The sequence below is a fragment of the Lynx canadensis genome, chromosome F1 (assembly GCF_007474595.2).
Source record: "Lynx canadensis isolate LIC74 chromosome F1, mLynCan4.pri.v2, whole genome shotgun sequence".
Lineage (NCBI taxonomy): Eukaryota > Metazoa > Chordata > Mammalia > Carnivora > Felidae > Lynx > Lynx canadensis.
The window spans coordinates 66,396,397-66,419,981 of record NC_044319.2 but is presented as its reverse complement, the minus strand read 5'-3'; the positions used below and the strand labels follow the sequence as shown (position 1 = coordinate 66,419,981).

Here is a 23,585-nt window from a genome sequence, read left to right as displayed (position 1 = left end):
GACTCGTTCAATGGTGTTAAGACAGAGGACAGGCCCAAAGCAGGGGGTCACTGTGTCCTTGGTACAGTGGTTTGTGCGACTTTGTGCCTGGCCATCGGCTGACCCTGGGGAGCAGGGCTGCCTGGGCAGAGTGTGAACCCAGGGAAACAGGTAAGGGGTCCCGCTGGCGGCCAGCTGGGGAGTTGAGATCACCAGGCTGGTCGTGCCCACAGGACGGGGCGTCTCCCACACAGCGCCTCACCGAGGGGAGGTTCCTATGTTTATTCCACCATCGTTCCCCGAGGGTCCCTGCAGGTGCCAGAGAGAAGAGGAAGCATCTGATTGGCTTATCTAGACCAGCCAGCTTGTCCTAGACAGTTAGCTCCGCCCTTGGGGTGGGAAGAGCCTAAGAGTGTTCTGAGCAGAAGCTCGCCTCTTCTCTTGCCTCTGCCTTCTGGATGTTTCCTCCACGGCCAACTGGGCCCAGACCAAGCCTGAAGGAGGCAGCCTGTGATGGGAGCCCACTCAGAAGACCCCCACCTGTGCTGGGCCTCCCGGCTCCTGGGGTTCAGCAGCCTCGTCCTCAGTGAGTGGCCCGGGCTCCCCGGGTGGGAGGCCGGTGTGCGGGGCAGGGAGGCGGGGGTCCCGTGTGTCTGATGTCTGTGGGGAACAGCCCGAAATACCAGCTCTGTCAGGGAGCACGAGGGGGGCATCTGGCTCTGAGCCTATGGGTCTCGCTCCTGTAAACTAACAGGAAAAGCCAAGCACGGGGAAAGGCTGTAAGCGGACGGCTGACAGCTGACAGAAAAGCAGATCAAACAGTCATGTGACATGGCGACCAGGGTCTTTTGCAGGAGAGACGCTCGTTAAAATATCATGTGAGCGGATTTTCCCTCATCTATTCCGCAGAAGGCAAAAAGTTTGGTTGTTACATGTCGGTCGCTCTCAGGACGGCACTGAGGCAGGCCTGTCCCCAGTACATGAACCTGCCTTTGGTGCACTGGACTCACCCACTGGGTTATCCCAGCGCATGCACGCCTATGTGTGGTGTATGTGTGTGCGTGATGTATATACCCCCGTATACAGTGGGTGTGCACAGGTGGGTGTGCACAGAGGCTGGGGTATGTGCATCCACTTGTGCACAGTCTCCAATCCAAGGCTACTCAACGCGACAGCGTTTGTAGAGACAAGAAAAACGAACTGTCCGTCACACGTGGAGAGAACTCCAGTCCACGAGGGGACGTGTGCAACGTTAAATGAGATCCTTCCATGTGTACGGACTCTTCACACGGCTGGCCCGAGGCTGCCCTCAGTCCCTGCCAATGGCCGTCTCCACAGCGCAGCCCCCAACACGGCATTGGGGTCGTCACAGCAGCGAGAGACAGGGTGTGAGCCAGACGGACGTCTCACTCCTGTGAGACCTGCTGTCGCTGAGTGACGGCCATCACTTTAGCTGAGCTCCGCTCCAGAGCAAGTCACAGGGCGCGGCCCCCACTCCAGGGCCGGGGCTCCCACAGTGTGTGGGCAGCCACGGTGGAAGCTGCCTCCTACGCTGGGCACTTGGCGTCGGCCCAGAAGTGCTCGGGGCTCTCGATCCGTGATGTCGTCACGTCCAGACTCTCAGAGTTAGACGGCGAGGACACTGCGGGACAGCAGGTCAGGACCGGGTTCAAGGGGACGCCCCACGAGGACCAGGACCTGATTCCAGCAGGACTCCAATTCTTGCTCGGTCCCGCCTCCCGGGGTCAAGGGAGTCTACTGGGCGGATTTCATGAGCGCCATGGGTTCTAGGGTTTTCTCCTTATTCTCAATGACAAAACACTCACCGTGTCTGTTTCCAAAGCCCTAGGCACCTTCAGCACTGTGGTCAAAGGTTCTGGAACTCTTGGATCTCAAGTGGAGGATTCTGGAAACGTAGTTTCTCTGAAGGGAACTCAAGGTGGTTCTGTGCCATTTCATGTGACCAGACGTCCAGAATTAGCTCCAGGGGTCAAGCTGGAGAAGATTTCTTGGGCCATTAAATCTGGAAGAAACTACACGATCATGCTGCACGTGTCTCCTGGGGAAGATGTTCCAACATGGGTCAACTTCCAGGACAAGTTCGAGAAGAGGGTCCATGTGCTCAACACCACGACCCTGAGGATTGACAACCTGACCCTTGAGGACAGTGGGCAGTACTGGGCTCGAGTCTCCTTAACAGGAGGAAGAGAAACGAACCGGTATTTCCACCTCACTGTCTATGGTAGGTGGTGGCTCCTCCCCCAATCCACAAATACCCACTTCTTTTGTCCCTGGGAGTGTCCCTGGCCCCCCTCGCAGGACCCCTTCCAGACCCCAGACCTGAGGCTCTGGCTTCTCCCTTGACACTGGACGCAGTGTGTTCACCACAAGTTGAGGCAGAGCTGAGATCACGCCTGAGGCTTCACGCAGTGGCTCCTGTCCTCATAGCCACTCGCTGTATACTTGGGTCGAGTCCTCTTATCTGTAAAGTGGATTCATCATCCTTGGGGGGAGGATGCCAGGGCGACAGTGAGATTCCGCCCGAGAAAGCATGAGGTGTGATGCTTCCCACTCACGTGACCCCGTGTCCTCTTGTCCCTCGGGCCCCAGAGCCCGTGCCCCTCCCCCAGATCCTGGCCAAGACTCCATCCGTCACACCAGACTGGTGCAATGTCACCCTGGAGTGCCACGCCCCGGGAACCACAGAGGACGTGAATGTGTCCTGGGAGATCAAGGGCCTCCCCAGGGAGCTGGAGCAGGGAGTGGTCCCAGGACCGGCCCCCAACCCCTGGACCCTGGCTCTGAAGCTGCCCCTGAGCCAGCCCAGCCCCAGCATCACCTGTGTGGTCAGCAACCCGGGGGACCGGAAAACTGCCACCCGGGACCTTGGGGAAGTCTGTGGCCACGGTGAGTGCATCCTGTCAGAGGGGAGGGGACTCCCGGGGCTCAGGTCCCCCTGGGTGAGGGTTCCGGGCTCTGTCCCCCATGTTTTGGTCACCTCCTGCCACCGTCACCCGTCCAGGAGGCTGGCAGGCACACCCCGCTTGCTTCTGCCTTTCGGTGTCTCTCTCCGGCTCCTCTGCAGCCCTCACCCCTGCTGGTCCAGGCAGCCCCCTCGGGTACCTCACCCCTGCCTCATCCTTCAGTCCTTGTGTGTCCCGGGAGGTCTCCGGCAAGCGAGGGGGGAGGGTCAGTGGTCGGTGCCACCTGAGGGAGGCCGAGCCAGCCGCGGCCTGCAGGGTTCAGGCGTCGGGGCTCGTGTGCCCGTCTCCGGTCTCGGGGACACGCTTCCCGCCCCAGTGCTCGCCTGGATTCCCGGATGCGTCCTGGGCTCCCCAGGTTTCAGCCTCTGGCCAGGCTGCTCCTTCTTCCCCCAGACCTTCCAGTCCCGCGTCCTCCCCTTCCGCACTTACTCCCGTCCAGGGACCCTTTTCCTGCAGCTGCCCCACCGTGGGTGACCCCTGCCGGCCCACAGGAGCCCCCGCTGGGGACCCGTCCAGCAGGCACTGACCTCGAGCGGGGCTGCTTACCTCAGGGCCCTGCAGGAGCCCCTGCTGAGCCGCCCTCACCCCTGGCCTCCTCTCAGGAGCACAGGGGCCCCCCCCACCGAGAGCTGATGCTGTGGCCAAGGGCACCGGAGGGAGGGGCCGGGGCAGCTTCTGTTTGCCTTCCTGTCCCACCTCGGCCTCCCCACCTGACTTGCTCACCGTCAGCGTGTCCCCGAGTGAGCAGCGACCGGCTTCCCCGTGTGCCGCCTCGTCCCTCCACCCCATCGTCCCCCTGCTGCCTCAGCATCCCTGAGTCCCCGGGGAAGCTCGTCCCTCAGTGACCCCTACCCCTCTGGAGGAGCCTCCTGCCTCCCGCTCACCCTCCTCCCTCCGGCTCCTCCCTCAACTCAGTTCGGCCCTCCCCTCCTCCGGGAAGCCCTCCCTGGAGACCCGTGTACCGGCTGTGAACTTGTAGTGCACCGCCATGGCCCTGGCTGGCTGCCTTTGGCCTTTTCCCAGCCCTCCCCCCGCGGCTGAGCCGCTCAAGCGCCTGGACCCTGTCCTGTCCCTCTCGGCACCCCGGCCCCAAGCGGGGGCCCGGTGCTGGTCGAGCGACAGGACCTGCCGTGTTCCCCCCTCTCCGGCCGAGACGGGGTCCCTTCACACGTCTCCACGTGCCTGGCAACGGGCATGTGACGTTGTCTCTTGTCTCATCCTTCTTCACTGTCTTGTGGGAGGCAAACAGGTCCACATGGGCCGGACGGGTCTGCCCGGCTGCCAGACATCTTGGCGTCTGTTGGTGTCAACGTGGGATTGATCGTGGGAGCTTTAGTGGTCGTGCTTCTGGTCATTGGGGTTACGGTGCGCATATGGCTGATGTGTGACAGGTAGGCTGGGAGAGGCAGGTGCATTTCGCCTTCCTGTGCACTCATACCTCCCTTCCCCTGGGACCCTCGTCTCCCTTTCTCCTGCATTTTCCTGCTCAGGGAACATCACTGCAGAAGGCTGGTGGGTGTGGGCGTGATCTTGGGGGTCATGGTGGTGGGGAGGGTACACGTTTCCGACGTTCAGATACAAGTTCGACCTGTGTGTGTCTCAGGGGCAGGATCAGAACAGAAAGGTTTAGACTCTGTTGCTGGCGTCAATGAAGGAGAACACGAGACAGGAGATGGCAGAGATGAGGTGAGTCCAGGCGAGGCGGTCAGCCCGGGTTCTCCCGCGTCCCGGTGCCTGGGTGTGAGTTTGCCAAACCCAGGGATCAGCCGTTTCTGGCCTCGTTGCCTCTGCATCCCTCTCCAGACAGTGCAGAGTTAACACGGGGTCCGTGCGGTGCTGGGCGCTTTGGGGGGAGGTCACGTGAGCGGCATGGCATCTGTGTGGGTCCCTCTGGGGCCTCCGTGTCCCTCAGCTGTGGCAGGAACCCTCTGTCTGCGTTCCAGGGTTCGGGGGAACCACATCTCGAACAGGAGACACCGCTCACGACAGTCTACAGTGAGGTCCGCCACCCAGGCCAGGGCTTGAGGGCGATTTAACTGGAAGGAGCAGGGAATCCAGCCTCCCCCCGACACCTCTGTTGCGCGCCTGATGCCTGCGGCCCTGGTCCTGCCCCCTCCCCCTCTGACTGCTCTCAGCAGGGACCGGATTCATCCACCCTCCGTGAATCTCTATGCGGACACGTCGTGCCCAAGTTGAGCAGAAGACACACATCGCGGCGGATCGAGCGGGACCTTCGTCGTCGAACGAGTCCAAAGCTGTGGTCCGGTTCCGCTCAGCCTCAGCCCCTTTGGCGACCGTCAACGGAGCCCACTCTCCCCACGTCTGTGCCCCGTCCGTCGTCCTGTCCGGACCCTGGGCCTCTGGGACCCGTCGACCTGAAGTCTCAACTTCCAGCCTCGACCGGTTCACCACCAGCCAATTGTCAGTATGTGCATTTTCCTTCTGTCTCTCTCCCCAAATATATGTGCAAATAACCACTTTAAAAAAAAAAACAGATGAAATTTGTCTAAGACCTATTATGGCTTTGTAATTTGTAATTCCAGGTTTAATTTGAAAAAGTTTGTTTTCACTCTGACCCTTGTGACTCCGCTCACAGCAGGACCCCGGCCCCTCCCTATCCGTCTCTTACTGCCCCCACCCCCCATCCTCTGCTGGTCCCCGCAGAGCCCTCGTCTCTCCCCTGCCACCACCTCTCCCCCGATGACTCCGGCTGAGTCCGAGGCCGGAGCCGGGCCGCGCTGAGCCCGCGTCTCCAGTCCTGAGCCGACACCCTCACGCGGCCGCCTGATGAACATGGGCTCTCGGAGGCACAGTCACCTGTGGGAAACCCGATTCCTGTCTCACGGGGACCCTCCCCCTCCCTGGCTCCTCCATGGGCTCTGATGACCTTTCCAGCTCCCTCGGGTCCCACCGTCCGCCCACTGGCTTCAGCAACACCTGGAGGTCCCCTTTGCTCCCTCGTTCGCTCCCCCCTGGCGTCCACACCACTGGCAGCCCGTGTGCCCCGTATGTGCCCTGGTCTCTGCATGAGGTCCTCGCGGAGCGTCCGCGTCCTACGCTGGCGCTCGGCCCCAGCTTCCTGCAGGTCCAGAACGCGGACCAGAACCCGGTACCGCCTCGTCCCCGGGACCTACCTGTGGGGCCGGCCCGTGGGCGCCCCCTTCCCAGCATCGGGGGGCCTGGGGGGCTGACCTAGCAGCAGAATCCAGGCAGAGGAAGGAAGAATTTGAAGAGGAAAGACTGAGGACCCTGAGGGCACCCCACCCCCAGCTCTGGGACCTCAGGTCCGGGGACACTGGTTGTTCTGCACACAGGGCACAGTCAGTCTGAGAGATGCCTTATTCGTAGCCTCGGGCCAGCTAGTAAGACACACCAAACTTCAGATCTGCAGGGGAGGCCTCGAGGCCCAGAGAGCCAGGCCGGGTGGGGGCAGGAGAGAGAGGAGGCGCTGGGCTCATGGGTGGGAGACACCCCGTGCTGACCTATGCCTGCATCGCCCTGTCCTGCCCGTCCCTGTCGTCAGCTGTCCAGCAGTGAGGTGGACAGGGTGTGGGCCGCCTCTGCTCTCCCAGCAGGTGTGTGCAGGCGGGTGTGGCCGGGACCTACAGCCTTGATCAGGGGGGTGTGGCAGCAGCAACGCCCCCCACCCCAGAAACCCAGTGTGTCCACGGAGCAGGGCCGGAGGGGGGCGTCCTCCACACGACTCTCATCCAGGACACGCAGGAATGAGGGGCAGGAGAGGAGGGCACCTGGCAGCCGGCCCTGTCCTGTGGTGCCTCAGTTTCCCCTTCCTAGGCTGTTGTCTTAGGAGAGGGACAAACCCTGTGAGTGGGGGTGGGGCCATGGCACCTTTCCCAGTGTTTCTGGCAGGTTAAGGGTGGTCTGTCACCCTCACTCCTCCCTGCACTCTGCTCTGACCTCACCCCCAGCCCCCCTACCCTGTTCCCCGGCTCCCAATGAGTCCCCGGGGACCCGCAGCGGCAAACACAAGAGGGACAGACAAGGGCCAGCCCCAGGGAGCGCGGGGGACAAGCTGACTGCGCACCCTGCATCCGGCCCCCAGGAGTCTCCCTATGTCCTCATAAACTCCAATGTCCCCGTCCCCAGACGTGAGCCCTTGCCGCCTCTCTCCAGTTGGACCACCTCCGTGGGCAGCAGGAACGGGACGGCCGAGTTGGCCTGTTCTGGGGGTGCACACAAGGCCGGTCACAGAGCCTGTGGTCTGTCACCTGCGGCCCCTCCCACTCGATCCCGACCTTCTTCCCGCGCGTCCTGGTGCGGGTGCCGGCACCTCTGTAGAGCAGGTGGGGAGGAGAGAACCGCGGAGCCACAGGGGGTCCTGGAGAAGGCGCGGAGCCCCCTGCACAGGGCCCTGCACGCGGGGGACGCTCGAGGCCTGTGCCCCGCACCCCCCACCCTCCATGACGATGGCCGGGCTCCCCGGTGAGGCGAGATGTCCCCACTCTGCTCCGTCCGCGGAACTGACCTGCTTCCCGAGGCCTGAACTGCTTCCGCCAGCCTGGGGGCTCCTCTGGGAAGAGGACTCAGCTCCCTGTCTCTCCCTGCCCCTGTGCTGCACACAGTAGGCGCTCATGACCTGTGTGTGCAGGTGAACCCACGGTGAAGGCTTCTTGGCAGAACTCTCCAGCGGCAGTTCGGTCCTCGGCCGCCAGGTGGCGGCGGTGGCCGGCGCTCAGGGCCCGGAGGGAGGCTGCTCAGGGCGACTGGGGGGGTGGGTGGGGGGGCAGGTGGTGCTGAGGGGGGCGGGGCGGGGTGAGGGCGGGATCTGAGGGCGGCGACTGTGACTGGCGAGGGGGGGTGGGTGACCGCTGGGAGAGGGGGATCCCTGGAGTAACCTGGGTCTGAGGTCCGAGGTCCCGATCCAGGTTTCCGGGGTGACACGGGCTGGAGGGCAGAGCGGGGTGCCTGCCCCATCCCCTGAGACAGACCCTGAGAGGTGAGGGCCGACCCCGGGGGAGGGAGATGGGACGCAGGGGATCCCTGAGGTCGCAGGTCACGGGGGTGATGATCCCTGGTCCTGAGAGAAGGTTTGCTCCCTGGATGAGGAGTCGCTGAGAGCTCAGGGCCTGGAGCCTGCCTCGGCTTCTGTGTCTCCCTCTCTCTCTTCTTTCCCCTGCTTGCACCCTCTCTGTCTCATACTGAATATACATTTAAATAATTCAAAGGGAAAGTCTAGGGGTGCCTGTCTGGCACAGTCTGTGAAGGGCGAGACTCTTCCTCTGAGGGTGGTGAGATCGAGCCCCACGTTGGGAGCAGAGCCTACGAAATAAAGTAGTCTAAGGTTTGTTAGGTTCAATTAAACAAAATGAATGACACAGGAAGTAAATTGTCCTGTGTTCTCTCCGGAAGGTGGCTCCCGATGACAAAGATCACGTTTTACACATATGATTAAAAATCCTACTCTTTCCATAAGTTCGCCTTTTGGGGCCCCTGGGTGTTTCAGTTGGTTACGTTTCTGACACTTGATTTCCGCTCAGGCCATGATGTCACAGATCAGGGGTCGGAGCCCCGCATTGGACTCCGTGATGAGAGCCTGGAGGCTGCTTGGGCTTCTCTCTCTCTGTGTGTCTGTCTCTCTCTCCATCTCCCTCTGTCTCTCTGCTGGGTGCTCTCTGTCTCTGAAAATATTTAAATAGACTTAAAAAATTAACTTGCCTTTTCCAGAACCTCATGTAGCTGGAATCATACAGTGTGTAATCTCTTCAGATTGGCGTCTTGCATGTGGTAACAGGCATTTACATTCCCCGCAAGGCTTGTTGTGGTTTGATAGCTCGTTTCTTTTTAGTGCTGGGTGACGACCCATTGTCTGGATTTAGCTGTTTATTTATTCCCTGATGACATATGATGAGGGGCATCTCTCCTGTGCTTTTTGCCATCAGCGTGTCTTCTCTGGTGAGGTGTCTGTTAGTGCCTTGGGCCTCTTTTCATTGGGTTGTTTGTTTTCTTAATGTTGAGCCTGGAGAGTTCTTTATATATGTTGGCTAATACTTCTTTATCAGCTGTGTCTTCTGCAGATATTTTCTGCCTGTCTGTGGCTTGTCTTTTCCTTCCCGGGATTGCCTTTGCAGAGCAGAACTGTTTCATTTCACTGAATTCCTGTTTACGTCATCTTTCTTTCATGAATCGTGCCTTTTGTGTCTTTCTGAAACGTGTTCACCGGTCCCAAGAACATCTAGATTTTCCTATGTTGTCCTGTCGGAGTTTCCCAATTCTTCGTTTATATAGAGGTACTGATCCGCTGAGTTAGTTTTTGGGAAGGGTGTGAGCCCTGTGTCTCGGTTCTTTTTTTTGCACGTGGACGTCTGGTAGTTCCAGCACCATTTGTTGAAGAGACTGTCTTTCGTCCATGGTATTGCCGTTGCTCCGTGTCAAAGATCAGTTCACCGTGTATACGTGGGTCTATTTCTGAGCTCTCTATCCTGTTGCACGATCTGTTTGGTTCTTCTCACCAAATCCGTAGTGTCTTGATGGCTGTAAGTGTGTAGGAGGTCTTGAAGGAGGGGGTGTCAGACTTCCACCTCGCTCTTCTGCAACATAGTGTGGCCTCCTCTGGGTCATTTTCTCTCCACGCAAACTGCGGAATCACGTGATCAATGTCTACAACATAACGCGCTGGGCTGCAGATTGTGGTTGACTGAATGTATAGATCTAGTTGGGAATTTGGATATCTAGACAATATTGAGCCTTCTTATCCATGAACATGGTCTATCTCCCCATGTACTTAGTTGTTCTCTGATTTTGTTGATGAGAGTCTTGTAGTTTTCCTCATAAAGATCCTTGCATATTCTGTGATATTTATGCCTCAACAGTTCACTTTTGCGTTGTCAGTGTAAAGGGTACGGTGCATTCAGTTTAAAATTCCATTTCTTCGTTCCTGGTGTGTAAGTGAGTCATTGAGCGTCGAGTAGAAACCTTGCGTTTCCTGTAACCGTGCTATCATCCGTCATCAGATGCAGAGCACTTCTTGTTGTGTCGATTCTTTTGGACGTTGTACATGGAAACCCACGTCACATGTGTGCAATGATGGTTTTATTTCATTCTCCAGTCAGTGTCCCTTTTATTGCATTTTGTTGTCTTATTGTGTCAGCTAGGAGTTCACGTACAACCCTGAGAGAGGGTGTTGATAGGAGCCATCCTTTCTGGTTTCTGGCCTTAGAGGAAGCATTTCCCGCCTGTAGGCACCAGGTATGATGGTAGCTGTGGTTTTTGTGGAGATGATCTTTATCAAGTTGAAGAAATTCTCCTCTGTTCCTGGTTCTCTGTGAGTTTATCATCATGAGTGGGTGCTGGGCTCAGTTTCTTTTGGGATCAGAAGTTAATGGAAAAAAGTAATGTTGTGGACTGATAGCAGCTAGGCCGTTAACACTCATCTGCCCGGGTGGGCTCCGTCTTCCTGCTTACTGGGACACAGAGTAAAGACCAAACCCTTGTACCGACACAATAGCATGCATACCTTCCAAGCTGCCGAGGGCAATTTAGATCGAACTAGTCTAAAGCAAAGGAGTCCAAGTCTCTTTTCTATACCTATGGGAGGCAGAGCAGCTCCAGGAAAGACCAGGTCCCAGAGTCAAGCCAACACATAGGTTGCTACATGAGAAGCTGCAGGGTTTCTGGAGGACACACGATCGCCCCACTGAAACACGTGGGTGGCTTGTCTGAAGAAGGTTGGTGAGTTGTCTGGAGCTCCGTTGGTGCGACTGCTGAGCCCCAAGCCCCTCTGGGAAGACAGGCGGTTGTGTGCTCTTTCTCCATCGGGCTGTTGCTGCTGGCACACTGTTTCTGGTTGTCACCCGTGTCTGGAGGGGCAGGTGCTCTGGTCCCTGTCGAGGCCCCGACCGCTTCCGTCACGGCCCCCAGACCCCATCCCCAGCAGCTGGTATGTGTCCAGGCTCAGGGAAGACTTCCTTCGTGAGCCGGAGCACCTGTCCCTACACCCACCCTGCACCTTGGCTCCCTCTGTGCCCTGTTTCTGGAAAGCGTGTCCCCTCCCCTCCCCCGTAGAGAGGAATGCGGGCAGGGTTCTGAGTCCTTGGGCTGAGGGTCATGATGTATGTTAGCTGCTCCCAGTCTGCTTCGAAAGTTTTGGGACGTGGCCGAACGTGGGAGAAGCAAGCCCCACGGTGAGCAGAGCTGGAGACGCTGGCCCACGTGTGATGCAGGCAGTGTAGGGGGGTGGCTGTGGTCAGCAGGGGCCTCTGTGAGCCTCAGAGCCTGCAGAGTGGCGACCACAGGGCTTGTTTGCTCTGCCTGGGGGTGTGAGAAAGGAGAGAGGCTGTCCGGGGGCAGGCCTGGCCTCCCTCCCCCTTCCCCTCCAGTGGGGCTTCTGAAGCTCAGGAGGGACTGAGGTCTGGACAGACCAGTGGCCTATGAGCCTGAGATGTGGGCCTGGCCCCGCCATGTCCCGGCTTCCAGACCGTGGGCTCATCAAATACCCTAAATGGGCCCCGACGTTGCTCATCTGTAAAATGGACGCTAATCTTGATATCCGCCGCCTCTCGCAGGGACCGAGCCTGGGAACCGCAGAAACCAGACACGCTGTGCACGGGTGACGTTAGCTCTTGCTGCCCAGGACGGCGGCGAGTGACAGAGATCAGTATGTGGGGTCAAAATGTCCCTGGTGGGGTGCCGGCGTGGCACGTGTGTTGGCGTCCCCTCCCGTGTCCCTGACCTGCAGCTGTTGGGGGTTCCCTCCGGGGCCCTGGGCCCCCCTCCACGCAGTGGTTTGCGTGAGCAGACACTCTTCCCCCGAGGCACTCCCCGGGGGTGCAGGGACAGGGACAGGGGCATTGCCGACTTGCTCCCCATCACGCCGAAGTGACCAGTGGTGACCTGCCCGGGTCTGGCCTCTGTCCAAGGACTTTCTAACCGCGAGGCCAGGGACTGAGCCTTCTGAAGGACCGTCCCCGTTACTGGACGGGAGTGGGGGAAGAAGGCGGTGTTGATGCTCTCTTGTCCGAGGAGCGCAGAGCAGGTCGTGGAGCCCAGAGTGGACGGGGTGACTCTTGGAGGCCACAACAGTGGGAAGGGATGGGGGCTGGGATGTTGGGTCTCAGAGATCACGGTTAGGAGTCCAGTCCCTGCTCCCGCCCTGCTGAGTGACCTCTGATGGTCATCCAAAGCCTTAGGATGGGCTTCCGCATCCCCAGAAGGGACTTCTCAGCCCATAGGCTGACTACCTTCAGTTCGTGTCCCCGGCCATCCTGGGGTCCAGACTTAGGATCCGAGGCTCTGAGCAGCTGGGGGGAGCCTCCGTGGGCGGGGAAAGGGCACGGCCGGCGGGGAGTTATGGGGCTGCTCCCCCAGGGTCCACGGGAGACAAGGTTCTCTGAGGTCGTGGGGCCCGTCTGGGGAGAAGAGGCCTGACCCTCAGCAGGTGGCCGTGAGTCTGAGGCAGCCGAGCCTGTGGACGGAGGAGCCCGTCCCTGCCCCCTGCCTGTGTGTGAGAGCGGGCCCAGGGCTGGCAGAGCCTTAGGGGGACGCGCTGGTGGGGTGCCGCCCCGTTGGGGGGGGTTTGCCTTGTGTGGGGGGGCAGGGCGGGTCTGGGTGCCCGGAGGGCCTGGGTGCCGGCCAAAGGGAAATGCCCGTGTTTGCACTGGGGTGTGGGGGTGGGCCCTTCCCACAAAGCGCTTTGTTCTTGTGCTCAGAGCGACTTCGACCACGGACAGTTGAAGTGCAGAGAAAGTCAGAGAGGAAACATGACTCGTTCATGGTCTAAAGACAAAGGACAAGCCCAAAGCAGGGGGCCCGGAGGGGTGTGTGCTTGGTACAGTGGTTTGTGCGACTTTGGGCCTGGCCATCGGCTGGCCCTGGGGAGCGGGGCTGCCTGGGGGGAGTGTGGACCCAGGGAAACAGGTAAGGGGTCCCGCTGGCGGCCAGCTGGGGAGCTGAGATCACCAGGCTGGTCGTGCCCACAGGACGGGGCGTCTCCCACACAGCGCCTCACCGAGGGGGGTTCCTATGTTTATTCCACCATGGTTCCCCGAGGGTCCCTGCAGGTGCCAGAGAGAAGAGGAAGCATCTGATTGGCTTATCTAGACCAGCCAGCTTGTCCTAGACAGTTAGCTCCGCCCTTGGGGTGGGAAGAGCCTAAGAGTGTTCTGAGCAGAAGCTCGCCTCTTCTCTTGCCTCTGCCTTCTGGATGTTTCCTCCACGGCCAACTGGGCCCAGACCAAGCCTGAAGGAGGCAGCCTGTGATGGGAGCCCACTCAGAAGACCCCCACCTGTGCTGGGCCTCCCGGCTCCTGGGGTTCAGCAGCCTCGTCCTCAGTGAGTGGCCCGGGCTCCCCGGGTGGGAGGCCGGTGTGCGGGGCAGGGAGGCGGGGGTCCCGTGTGTCTGATGTCTGTGGGGAACAGCCCGAAATACCAACTCTGTCCGGGAGCACGAGGGGGGCATCTGGCTCTGAGCCGGGACCCGCCTGGCACAGGGGAGAGGCTGCCTCTGCAGCTGTGAGGGGAGCAGGGGGCCGACCCAGGGTCCCCGTCGGAGCTGGAGGACGCTGGTTCCGCTTCTGGGGCGAGAGGAGGGCACGGAACACAAGGAACCAGGAAGGGAGGGCGGCCTCCGGAATTTAAGGGTGTCTGCGCCCACTTGCTGGAGGGTGTGGGTGGAACAGAGGGCGCTGATAATCAGGGCCCCGGGACAGGGTGAACGGGGTGACGGGAAGGGAAGCAGTAGGTCCCCAAAAGGGAACTGAAAGAAAGACTGTCCTGAGGAAACCCAGATACTCCCGTTAGCACTTCCCCCAAGACCATCCGCCTTCGTGAAACAGACGAAATAAAAACAATGGACAAGACCGCAGTCTCGAGAGCCGTGGATTCCTGGGAATTTCATTTCCTGCCATGTTTTGCTTGAGTGCCCTGGCCTCTCTGGGGGAGGGGGATGCAGGGGTTCTAGGAAATTCCGGAACCTGGGGCATCTGTAAGCAGGGCGTTTCTCATCAGACATGAGGTTTGTGGGGACCTGGGGGCTCAGTTGAGCGTCCGACTCTTCATTTCGGCTGAGGTCATTATCTCACGGTTCACGTGTTAGACCCCGCGTCGGGCTTTGTGCTTTGTCAGCCTGGAATTGTCTCTCCTGCCGTCTCTGTCCCCACTGCTTGCTCTCTCTCTCAAAATAAATCAATACATTAAAAATTTATTAAAAAAAAAAAAAAAGAAAAGGAGCTTTGTAAGGCGTTGACATCTCTCTGATCTCAGTATTTTGGCCACAACAAAACGTAGGCTTTCTCTTTCTTTTAATTTTAATTAACTGGAAAAATACGTGAGATGACGTAGAGTTTTCTCCGTCAACATCTGGGTTGGAAGATTATGTAGGAAAGAAGGAAAGAAAAATGGAAGAAAGAAGGAGGAAGGAAGGAAGGGGGGAAAAGTCAAAATTTATGTTCACTGCTGAATATTAAATTTTATCTTCTTCAGGGCCTCCTGGGTGGCTCAGTCGGTTAAGCTTGGGACTGCAGCTCAGTCATGATGTCACGGTTGGTGGGCTTGAGCCCCCAGTCGGTCTCTGTGCTGACAGCTGGGAGCCTGGAGCCTCATTGGGATTCTGTGCCTCCCTCTCTGTCTGCCCCTCCCCCGCTCTCACTCTGTCTCTGTCTCTTGAAACTAAATCAATGTAAAAAAAAAAAAAACAAAATAAAATGTTATCTTCTTTATATAAAGCTTGGCTCTCTGGATCACAGCCACCTGTGTCCCTGCCGTCTGTCTTTCTGTCCTTCTGTCCTTCCTCTCTGGGATCAGCACCTTCTGCTGATCTGAGAGCTCTCACTGCCTTCCTCCCAGCTTGAGTCGGCTTCCAGCCTCCTGAAGCCCAGGCTCACCGTCCAGCCTGGGGGGCGGGCCCTCCCCTGCAGCCTGAGGGCTGAGCCTCCTCCCTCCCTGGTGCCCTCCTTGCCAGCAGGTGCCCGAGGTCTTGCCCTGCCCCAGGCGGACGGGTACCTGGGTGCCCTTTGCCAGGAGAATAGCTGGGGCGTGAGAGCCCAGGACTGCTGGGAGCCGCTGAGAGTGAGCCCCTGCGCGGGGCAGGGTAGGGCAGGGGGAGAGGTGCAGGCAGCCCCCTGCAGGGGAAGCCCTGGGCTGGGGGAGAGGGAAGCCGGCTCCATGGGCAGCAGCCCAGTGGAGAGAAATGGGGAGATGCCCACACCACGTGGAGCCACAGTATCCGGCCCTCCCTCGTCTCTAGGACTCTGCCCCCCCTGCACAGGTGTGCTCAGTTTCTTCCTGCTGTGGACTTGACAGGGACCATGGAAACCAGCTGCCGTGGACATGGCTCAGAGAGCTTCATGGCTCTGAGCGGAAGGCCCGGGGGGACTTTGGCTCCCGTGGCCGCCTGTGAGGCGGCACCATGGGTGTCTGTCTCCCGGGAGCCCGTCCCTGATCCCGGGAGGAGACCCCGAGAGGGCGCCTGGTGGGGAGCACAGGGCTCCATCCGGGACCTGGGAAGTTCGGGGCGGACCCCAGCTGTGCTTGCCAGGAGCAAGCATCGACCTGATGGGAACAGCTCACACCTAAGGGAAAGCTCTCGCCTTCTGACACCCTGGCCGCGGTTCCCTGAGGGGAGCACGGTCATTGTCTCCGCATCAGAGACTCAAGGAGAAGGCAGGGAGCTGACATGACTGCCCGAGGCCACAGGCTGCAGAGCGCGGAGGACTCCCGCCTCCCGGACCCTGCCCCGGTCCCCACCGCCCTGCTGCAAGGGACCTCCTGGTCTGAGACCCAAGCACAGTCCCTTCCGGTCACATTCACACACCAACACTGCAACCGCAAAAGTTCTAGGAGGCATCCAGACCGAGTACAAAGCACACTTTTGCTTTGGGGCCGAGGTTTTTCCGCAAGACATAAAACCAATAAGCCTTTCAAGTAACGGGTACATCCAGCTTCCTGAGGCTGAGAGCAGGGCCAGAGTCCCCAGACAGAGGTGACGTGCACGTTGGAGAAGAGTTACGTTATGTGTGTTAGAAAACAGGCCGATTCTCTTACGACAGGTGCGGCGGCTCCTCTAAAGTAATGGGACACAACAAGGCAAGGGCACAAGCAGCTCCAAACCGCAATGGGACGCAGCAGCGGGCACGTGGGGACAGGGACCTGCCGTCCGGGCCGGGCAGCGTCAGGCGGGATGCAGCCGCCTGCCGTCGTAATGAGGGAGTTAGTGAGGACATCATTGCGTAGAAGGATCTGGAATCTTCTACAAGCACTACTGGCCCGAGCCCTTCTCTGGGTTCTCTGCTTCCTGGGAGAGCGAGGAACGATGTGAACACAGCGAGGGGGCAGGCACCGCGTGAGGACAGCTCACGGACCTGGAGAGGGGTCTGGGGCCCTGGCAGGCAGCGGTCCCCCAGGCGGTCCTGCCCTGCTGCAGGGGACACATGGGTCTTCCTTTCAGGACAAGGTCGTTCTTTGCCCGTCCCCTTCTTTCCTATCCCGGTCTCCAGAAGGACCCAGGGTATCAGGTCCCCTGGGCTGTGCCGCATGGGGCATTTTGGGGTCTGGAGGGGCGGCCCGGAGGCCCTTGCCTTCTGGTCACGGCTCTGCAAGAGGGGACTGAGGAAGGACGTTGAGGGTGTCTCGGGGACCGGCTGGGGAAGCGTGGTCTTCGTGGCAGGCACAGCAGAGCTCACCTACCCATCATATCTTCTCCCACATTTTCCAGTTCTGGGTAGGTAGCCAGGGCCCTGCGACTAGATGGCCAAACCCATGAGCAGAGATCACGCCGCTTCTGGAGGGAGAGAAACCCCCACGGGCGATTCCCCTGCGTGCCTTCCCTGCTGTGGCCCCGAGGGGTGCAGCCACCAGGCCGTGATGCCTCTACCTTGTGTGACAGGACCCCTCTCAGTCTCAGAATCTCCCCTTGTCTCAGCCCCTGAGCGACTGGAGTGCGGGTTCCCGTAGCACAGCCTCCCTGAGACTGACCTTGGGCCACTCCGCTCCAGAGCAAGTCACGGGGCGCGGCCCCCACTCCAGGGCCGGGGCTCCCACAGCGTGTGGGCCGCCCCGGTGGAAGCTGCCTCCTACGCTGGGCACTTGGCGTCGGCCCAGATGTGCTCGGGGCTCTCGATCCGTGATGTCGTCACGTCCAGACTCTCAGAGTTAGGCGGCGAGGACACTGCGGGACAGCAGGTCAGGACCGGGTTCAAGGGGACGCCCCACGAGGACCAGGACCTGATTCCAGCACGACTCCAATTCTTGCTCGGTCCCGCCTCCCGGGGTCAAGGGAGTCTACTGGGCGGATTTCATGAGCGCCATGGGTTCTAGGGTTTTCTCCTTATTCTCAATGACAAAACACTCACCGTGTCTGCTTCCAATGCCCTAGGCGCCTTCAGCACTGTGGTCAACGGTTCTGGAACTCATGGATCTCACATGGAGGATTCGGGAAACGTGGTTTCTGTGAAGGGAACTCAAGGAAGTTCTGTGTCGTTTGTTGTGACCCCAAGTCCAGAATCACTTCCAGGAGTCAAGCTGGAGAAGATTTCTTGGGCCATTAAAAACAAGTCCGACTACCTACTCCTCTTGCTCGTGTCTCCTGGGGACGATGTTCCAACATGGGTCAACTTCCAGGACAAGTTCGAGAAGAGGGTCCATGTGCTCAACACCACCACCCTGAGGATTGACAACCTGACCCTTGAGGACAGTGGGCAGTACTGGGCTCGAGTCTCCTTAACAGGAGGAAGAGAAACGAACCGGTATTTCCACCTCACTGTCTACGGTAGGTGGTGGCTCCTCCCCCAATCCACAAATACCCACTTCTTTTGTCCCTGGGAGTGTCCCTGGCCCCCCTCGCAGGACCCCTTCCAGACCCCAGACCTGAGGCTCTGGCTTCTCCCTTGACACTGGACGCAGTGTGTTCACCACAAGTCGAGGCAGAGCTGAGATCACGCCTGAGGCTTCACGCAGTGGCTCCCGTCCTCACGGCCACTCGCTGTATATTTGGGTCAAGTCTGTCTTATCTGTAAAGTGGATTCATCATCCTTGGGGGGAGGATGCCAGGGCGACAGTGAGATTCCGCCCGAGAAAGCATGAGGCGTGATGCTTCCCACTCACGTGACCCCGTGTCCTCTTGTCCCTCGGGCCCCAGAGCCCGTGCCCCGCCCCCAGATCCTGGCCGAGACTCCATCCGTCACACCAGACTGGTGCAATGTCACCCTGGAGTGCCACGCCCCGGGACCCAGAGAGGACGTGAATGTGTCCTGGGAGAGCAAGGGCCTCCCCAGGGAGCTGGAGCAGGGAGGGGTCCCAGGACCGGCCCCCAACCCCTGGACCCTGGCTCTGAAGCTGCCCCTGAGCCAGCCCAGCCCCAGCATCACCTGCGTGGTCAGCAACCCGGGGGACCGGAAAACTGCCACCCGGGACCTTGGGGAAGTCTGTGGCCACGGTGAGTGCATCCTGTCAGAGGGGAGGGGACTCCCGGGGCTCAGGTCCCCCTGGGTGAGGGTTCCGGGCTCTGTCCCCCATGTTTAGGTCACCTCCTGCCACCCGTCACCCGTCCAGGAGGCTGGCAGGCACACCCCGCTTGCTTCTGCCTTTCGGTGTCTCTCTCCGGCTCCTCTGCAGCCCTCACCCCTGCTGGTCCAGGCAGCCCCCTCGGGTACCTCACCCCTGCCTCATCCTTCAGTCCTTGTGTGTCCCGGGAGGTCTCCGGCAAGCGAGGGGGGAGGGTCAGTGGTCGGTGCCACCTGAGGGAGGCCGAGCCAGCCGCGGCCTGCAGGGTTCAGGCGTCGGGGCTCGTGTGCCCGTCTCCGGTCTCGGGGACACGCTTCCCGCCCCAGTGCTCGCCTGGATTCCCGGATGCGTCCTGGGCTCCCCAGGTTTCAGCCTCTGGCCAGGCTGCTCCTTCTTCCCCCAGACCTTCCAGTCCCGCGTCCTCCCCTTCCGCACTTTCTCCCGTCCAGGGACCCCTTGCCTGCAGCTGCCCCACCGTGGGTGACCCCTGCCGGCCCACAGGAGCCCCCGCTGGGGACCCGTCCAGCAGGCACTGACCTCGAGCGGGGCTCCTCACCTGGTTTGCTCAGGGCCCTGCAGGAGCCCCCGCTGAGCCGCCGCCCTCACCCCTGGCCTCCTCTCAGGAGCACAGACCGCCCCCCCCCTCCCGCCGCCACCCAGAGTTGATGCTGTGGCCGAGGATCAGTGTCTCGTGCGGCCTGCTCACCTGGAGGGAAGGGCCGCGGCTGCCTCTGCTCTGCCTTCCTGTCCCGCCTCGGCCTCCCCACCTGACTTGCTCACCGTCAGCGTGTCCCCGAGTGAGCAGCGGCCGGCTTCCCCGTGTGCCGCCTCGTCCCTCCACCCCATCGTCCCCCTGCTGCCTCAGCATCCCTGAGTCCCCGGGGAAGCTCGTCCCTCAGTGACCCCTACCCCTCTGGAGGAGCCTCCTGCCTCCCGCTCACCCTCCTCCCTCCGGCCCCTCCCTCAACTCAGTCCGGCCCGCCCCTCCTCCGGGAAGCCCTCCCTGGAGACCCTGCACCGGCTGTGAACCTCTAGTGCACCGCCATGGCCCTGGCTGGCTGCCTTCGGCCTTTTCCCAGCCCTCCCCCCGCGGCTGAGCCGCTCAAGCGCCTGGACCCTGTCCTGTCCCTCTCGGCACCCCGGCCCCAAGCGGGGGCCCGGTGCTGGTCGAGCGACAGGACCTGCCGTGTTCCCCCCTCTCCGGCCGAGACGGGGTCCCTTCACACGTCTCCACGTGCCTGGCAACGGGCATGTGACGTTGTCTCTTGTCTCATCCTTCTTCACTGTCCGGTGGGGGGCAAACAGGTCCGCACGGGCCGGACGCGTCTGCCCACCTGCCAGCTATCCTGGGGGCTCTTGGGGTCGTGCTGCTAATCCTCGGAGCTGGACTGTCCCTCCGGTGCTCACGCGGGAGGAAGCAGAGCTTGGAGCCTGGGAGAGGCAGGTGCACTTGTCCTTCCCGCGCCCACGTGCCTCCCCCCGCCCCCCACTGACCCTCAGCTCCCTTCCCCTGCACCTTGCCGCCCGGGCGTGCCCCCGCAGAAGGCTGGTGGGTGTGGGCGTGACCGAGGGGGGCATGGTGGGGGAGGGTACAGGTTTCCAAGGCGCAATTCAAGCTCCATCCGTGGGACTCTCGTGCAGGGTCGCAGGAAGAGCACAGGGGCCGTTTTGGTGGCGTCCATTATGCAGAGCTGAGCCAGCAGACTTCCAGGGAGAGCAGGGACCAGGTGAGGCCGGGCGAGGCGGTCAGCCCGGGTTCTCCCGCGTCCCGGTGCCTGGGTGTGAGTTTGCCAAACCCAGGGGTCAGCCGTTTCTGGCCTCGTTGCCTCTGCATCCCTCTCCAGACAGTGCAGAGTTAACACGGGGTCCGTGCGGTGCTGGGGGCTCTGGGGGGAGGTCACGTGAGCGGCATCGCATCTGTGTGGGTCCCTCTGGGGCCTCCGTGTCCCTCGGCTGTGGCAGGAACCCTCTGTCTGCGTTCCAGGGTTCGGGGGAACCACATCTCGAACAGGAGACACCGCTCACGACAGTCTACAGTGAGGTCCGCCACCCAGGCCAGGGCTTGAGGGCGATTTAACTGGAAGGAGCAGGGAATCCAGCCTCCCCCCGACACCTCTGTTGCGCGCCTGATGCCTGCGGCCCTGGTCCTGCCCCCTCCCCCTCTGACTGCTCTCAGCAGGGACCGGATTCATCCACCCTCCGTGAATCTCTATGCGGACACGTCGTGCCCAAGTTGAGCAGAAGACACACATCGCGGCGGATCGAGCGGGACCTTCGTCGTCGAACGAGTCCAAAGCTGTGGTCCGGTTCCGCTCAGCCTCAGCCCCTTTGGCGACCGTCAACGGAGCCCACTCTCCCCACGTCTGTGCCCCGTCCGTCGTCCTGTCCGGACCCTCGGCCTCTGGGACCCGTCGACATGAAGCCTCAACTTCCAGCCTCTACCGGTTCACCGCCAGCCGGCTCAGTCTGTGCTTGAGAGCTGTGTAAAGAGAATACAAAGTCGCACTAGCCAGGGCTTGCTGAGTCCTGGCCCCGTGACGCGCACTGATCTCGTCAGCCTCCTCGTTCGTCACTCACCGGGCCCTCGAGACGCTGTGTGAGCTGGGTGTCCTTGTGCCCACTTTGCAGACGAGGAGCAGGAGGCCAGAAAGGCTGAGTCTCAAGGCCGCACAGCTGGGGGAGCCCGAGCCGCACCGCAGCCAGGGCCTGTGTCCCAGCCGTCGTCTGGTTTCCCGCGTCCTGGGAAACCTCCTCCCTTCTGTGGGGACGTGCTGGCACCTGGCACGGCTCCTGTTTCTCAGGAAAAAGCAGAAGTTGATGAGTGAGTTCTCGTTCTGCCAGTTAACTTTTCCCTGACCGCTTACTGACCTCTGCCTCCCTCTCTCCTGTCCCCACGGGGGACACTGAGCTCCTCGTGTCTAAGAAGGACCTTTCCCTACACGTGAGGCCCCGTCTGAGGCACCCCTCCTCTGGTCCGTCCCCCTGACCCTGCTGGCTCCCTCCCTGCAGCCTGCACCCTGGCGGGGGCTCCGCCTACTGAACGGCTGATCACGGGACCGCTAGAGCCCCCAGGGGTGACCCCCACGCGTCAGCTGCCACCTCCACCCACAGCAGGTGCCCCTCTCAGGAAATGGGCCACACCCTGGACTCCTTCCTTCCTGCTCAGGGGCCCAGATCCGGTGCCTCTGAAGCCCCAGGCCTGTGCCAAGCACCTCGGGTGCAACAAGTTTATCTTGTTGTCGCACTTGTAAGAGGAAAGCCGGAGACGCTGAAGCCTTAGCGGTTTCTGCCACTTACTCAAGAGGAAACAGGACCAGTCCCTGGGTTGGCACACGTGCTTTGCGGCTCTCCTTCCCGCCTGATGGGGCTGTGGGTTCGGCTCCCCCTCTTCACCCCTGCGCTGTGTCCTCCCTCCCCCCCCCCCCCCCCCCCCCCCCCCGCTGCCCTCACAGCCCAGCTTCCCTTCTTGTAATCCAGGGGCCGGGCAAGACAGAGCAGGAGCTCGGCCCCCACAGGAGGGAAGGTGTTTTCAGGCCATGAATGTGCGTGTTCCGTTCGGAGGAGAGGCTGGTCGCCTACCTGAGCCTCAGGTCACCTCTTGGACGCACAAACTCTCTCCTTCCATCTCTACCTCTTCCCCCCCATGCATACAGAGTGGCCCGCTATTTGCCGGAATTAGTAATCCCAGCAGGACAGAAGTGGGTCTCAAATGTCCCTGCCTGTCCGTCTCCCGGGCTCAGCCTGGGGCTCCACCGGAAGCAGGTGGATCCCCCGAGATCAGAGGAAAGCAGACGAGCTAATCGCCCCTAAAACCTCAGCCTCTGCAAGGGAGCACGCACACACCAGCCTCCAGCCAAGCAGCTGCGTGTGCCTCAGAACTCAGGCTTCCAGAAACATCCAGATTGCAACTGAAAGGACGATTCTAAGTATCTGAGAACAGTATCCGCATCCGGAGAGGGGGCAGAGCCGGGCTGTGTCTGAACCTTGCAGTCAATGTTGTGACACAAGCCTCTTCCCCCTCCCCCCTGCCCCGGGGTCCTGAAACCTCACCCCTGCTGGTGGGCAGGGAGCAGGTGAAAGCATCTCCTGGACGCTGGGCTGCATGAACTATAGCAGGTGGTTGGTATGATTAACCTCACTGCACACAGTCAGTGAGAGGAGCCCCGACCTGAAGTCTGAAATGATTCTTACATTTTCAGTGTAGACCAGACAGTCAGGGGCATGAGGTACACAGGACCAGGGTACCACCCCAATCGTGATGGGGCTCCCTGGCACCGGGGACCACCCCCTCTTCATCCCCTTGTGCGCGACCACATGCCCCACCTGCCCCCGCACACCTGCTCAGGGCCTCCGTGACCGCCCCCGGCCTGGAGCACAAACTGTTGCATGTCTGTTCCATCCTGCTGGTACAATGGCCCGTCAGTCCCCTCCCCGTTGGCCTCTATCCTGCCCTCTTGGCAAACTCGCTTACTAGTCTGGGGGATTTTCTGTAGATTCCTGGGATTTTCTACGTAGACAAACATAAGTAATGTCTGTGATCAAGACAGCTTTTGTTTTCCCCTTTCCAATCTATATCTCACTTTATTTCTTTCTCTTGCCTTAGTGCATCTGATGAGACTTTCCCTAGATGCTGCAGAGGAGCGGTGAGCACAAGCACCGTTGGCTCGTTCCCAACATTAAGGGAAAGCATCCAGTTTTCCGCCTTCGACGGTGATGTTCGCTGTCGGCTTTTCTGTCAATATGTTCTATCACATGACTCAGTTTCATTTTCTCTACCTTCGTTTTTCTTATTTCCTCTCTTCCACTTGCTTTGCATTTGTTTCGCTCTTATTTGTATAGGTTTGTAAGATAAATGCTTAAATTATAAATTTGGAGCATTTCTCCTTTGGTAAACTATGCTTTGAATCATGTTCATTTCCTTCTAAGCACCTTGTTCGCGTCTTTTCCCACGTTTTGATGTCTTGTATGCTCGTTTCCGCTCCCTTCAAATGTTGAGACATTTCCCTTCAGGCGCCGTCTTTGACATTTGGGCTACGGAGACTTGTTTCGTTTCCTCCGTAAGTGTTTGGAAATTTCCCGTCATCTTTCTGTTATTAAGTTCTACCCGAGGTCTGTCCCAGTCGGAGAAAACCCATTATTTCAGGACGCGAAAAGTCGTTGACGTTTGTG

At 60.2% G+C, this 23,585-nt stretch overlaps 1 protein-coding gene across 8 annotated transcripts; it reads left to right on the top strand.

Moving 5' to 3' along the window:
* The first annotated feature begins 368 nt into the window (after positions 1-368).
* LOC115505306 (SLAM family member 9-like) lies at positions 369-23,322 on the top strand. Of its 8 annotated transcripts, none has more exons than XM_030302837.1 (7): positions 13,164-13,250; positions 15,965-16,635; positions 17,290-17,682; positions 18,052-18,348; positions 19,722-19,856; positions 20,058-20,143; positions 20,401-23,322. In XM_030302837.1, the coding sequence occupies exons 2-7, from the start codon at positions 16,449-16,451 to the stop codon at positions 20,491-20,493; spliced, it is 1,191 nt and encodes a 396-aa protein (XP_030158697.1). In that variant the 5' UTR covers positions 13,164-13,250; positions 15,965-16,448; the 3' UTR covers positions 20,494-23,322. The 8 variants fall into 8 exon arrangements, 6 of the variants coding, with proteins under 6 accessions (XP_030158701.1, XP_030158699.1, XP_030158698.1 ...); XM_032591827.1 differs by having other exon boundaries at positions 19,722-19,860; XM_030302841.1 differs by lacking the exons at positions 13,164-13,250; positions 15,965-16,635; positions 17,290-17,682; ... (2 more) ...; positions 20,058-20,143; positions 20,401-23,322 and adding exons at positions 369-565; positions 1,823-2,221; positions 2,590-2,886; ... (1 more) ...; positions 4,567-4,649; positions 4,907-5,443.
* The last annotated feature ends 263 nt before the right edge of the window (positions 23,323-23,585 follow it).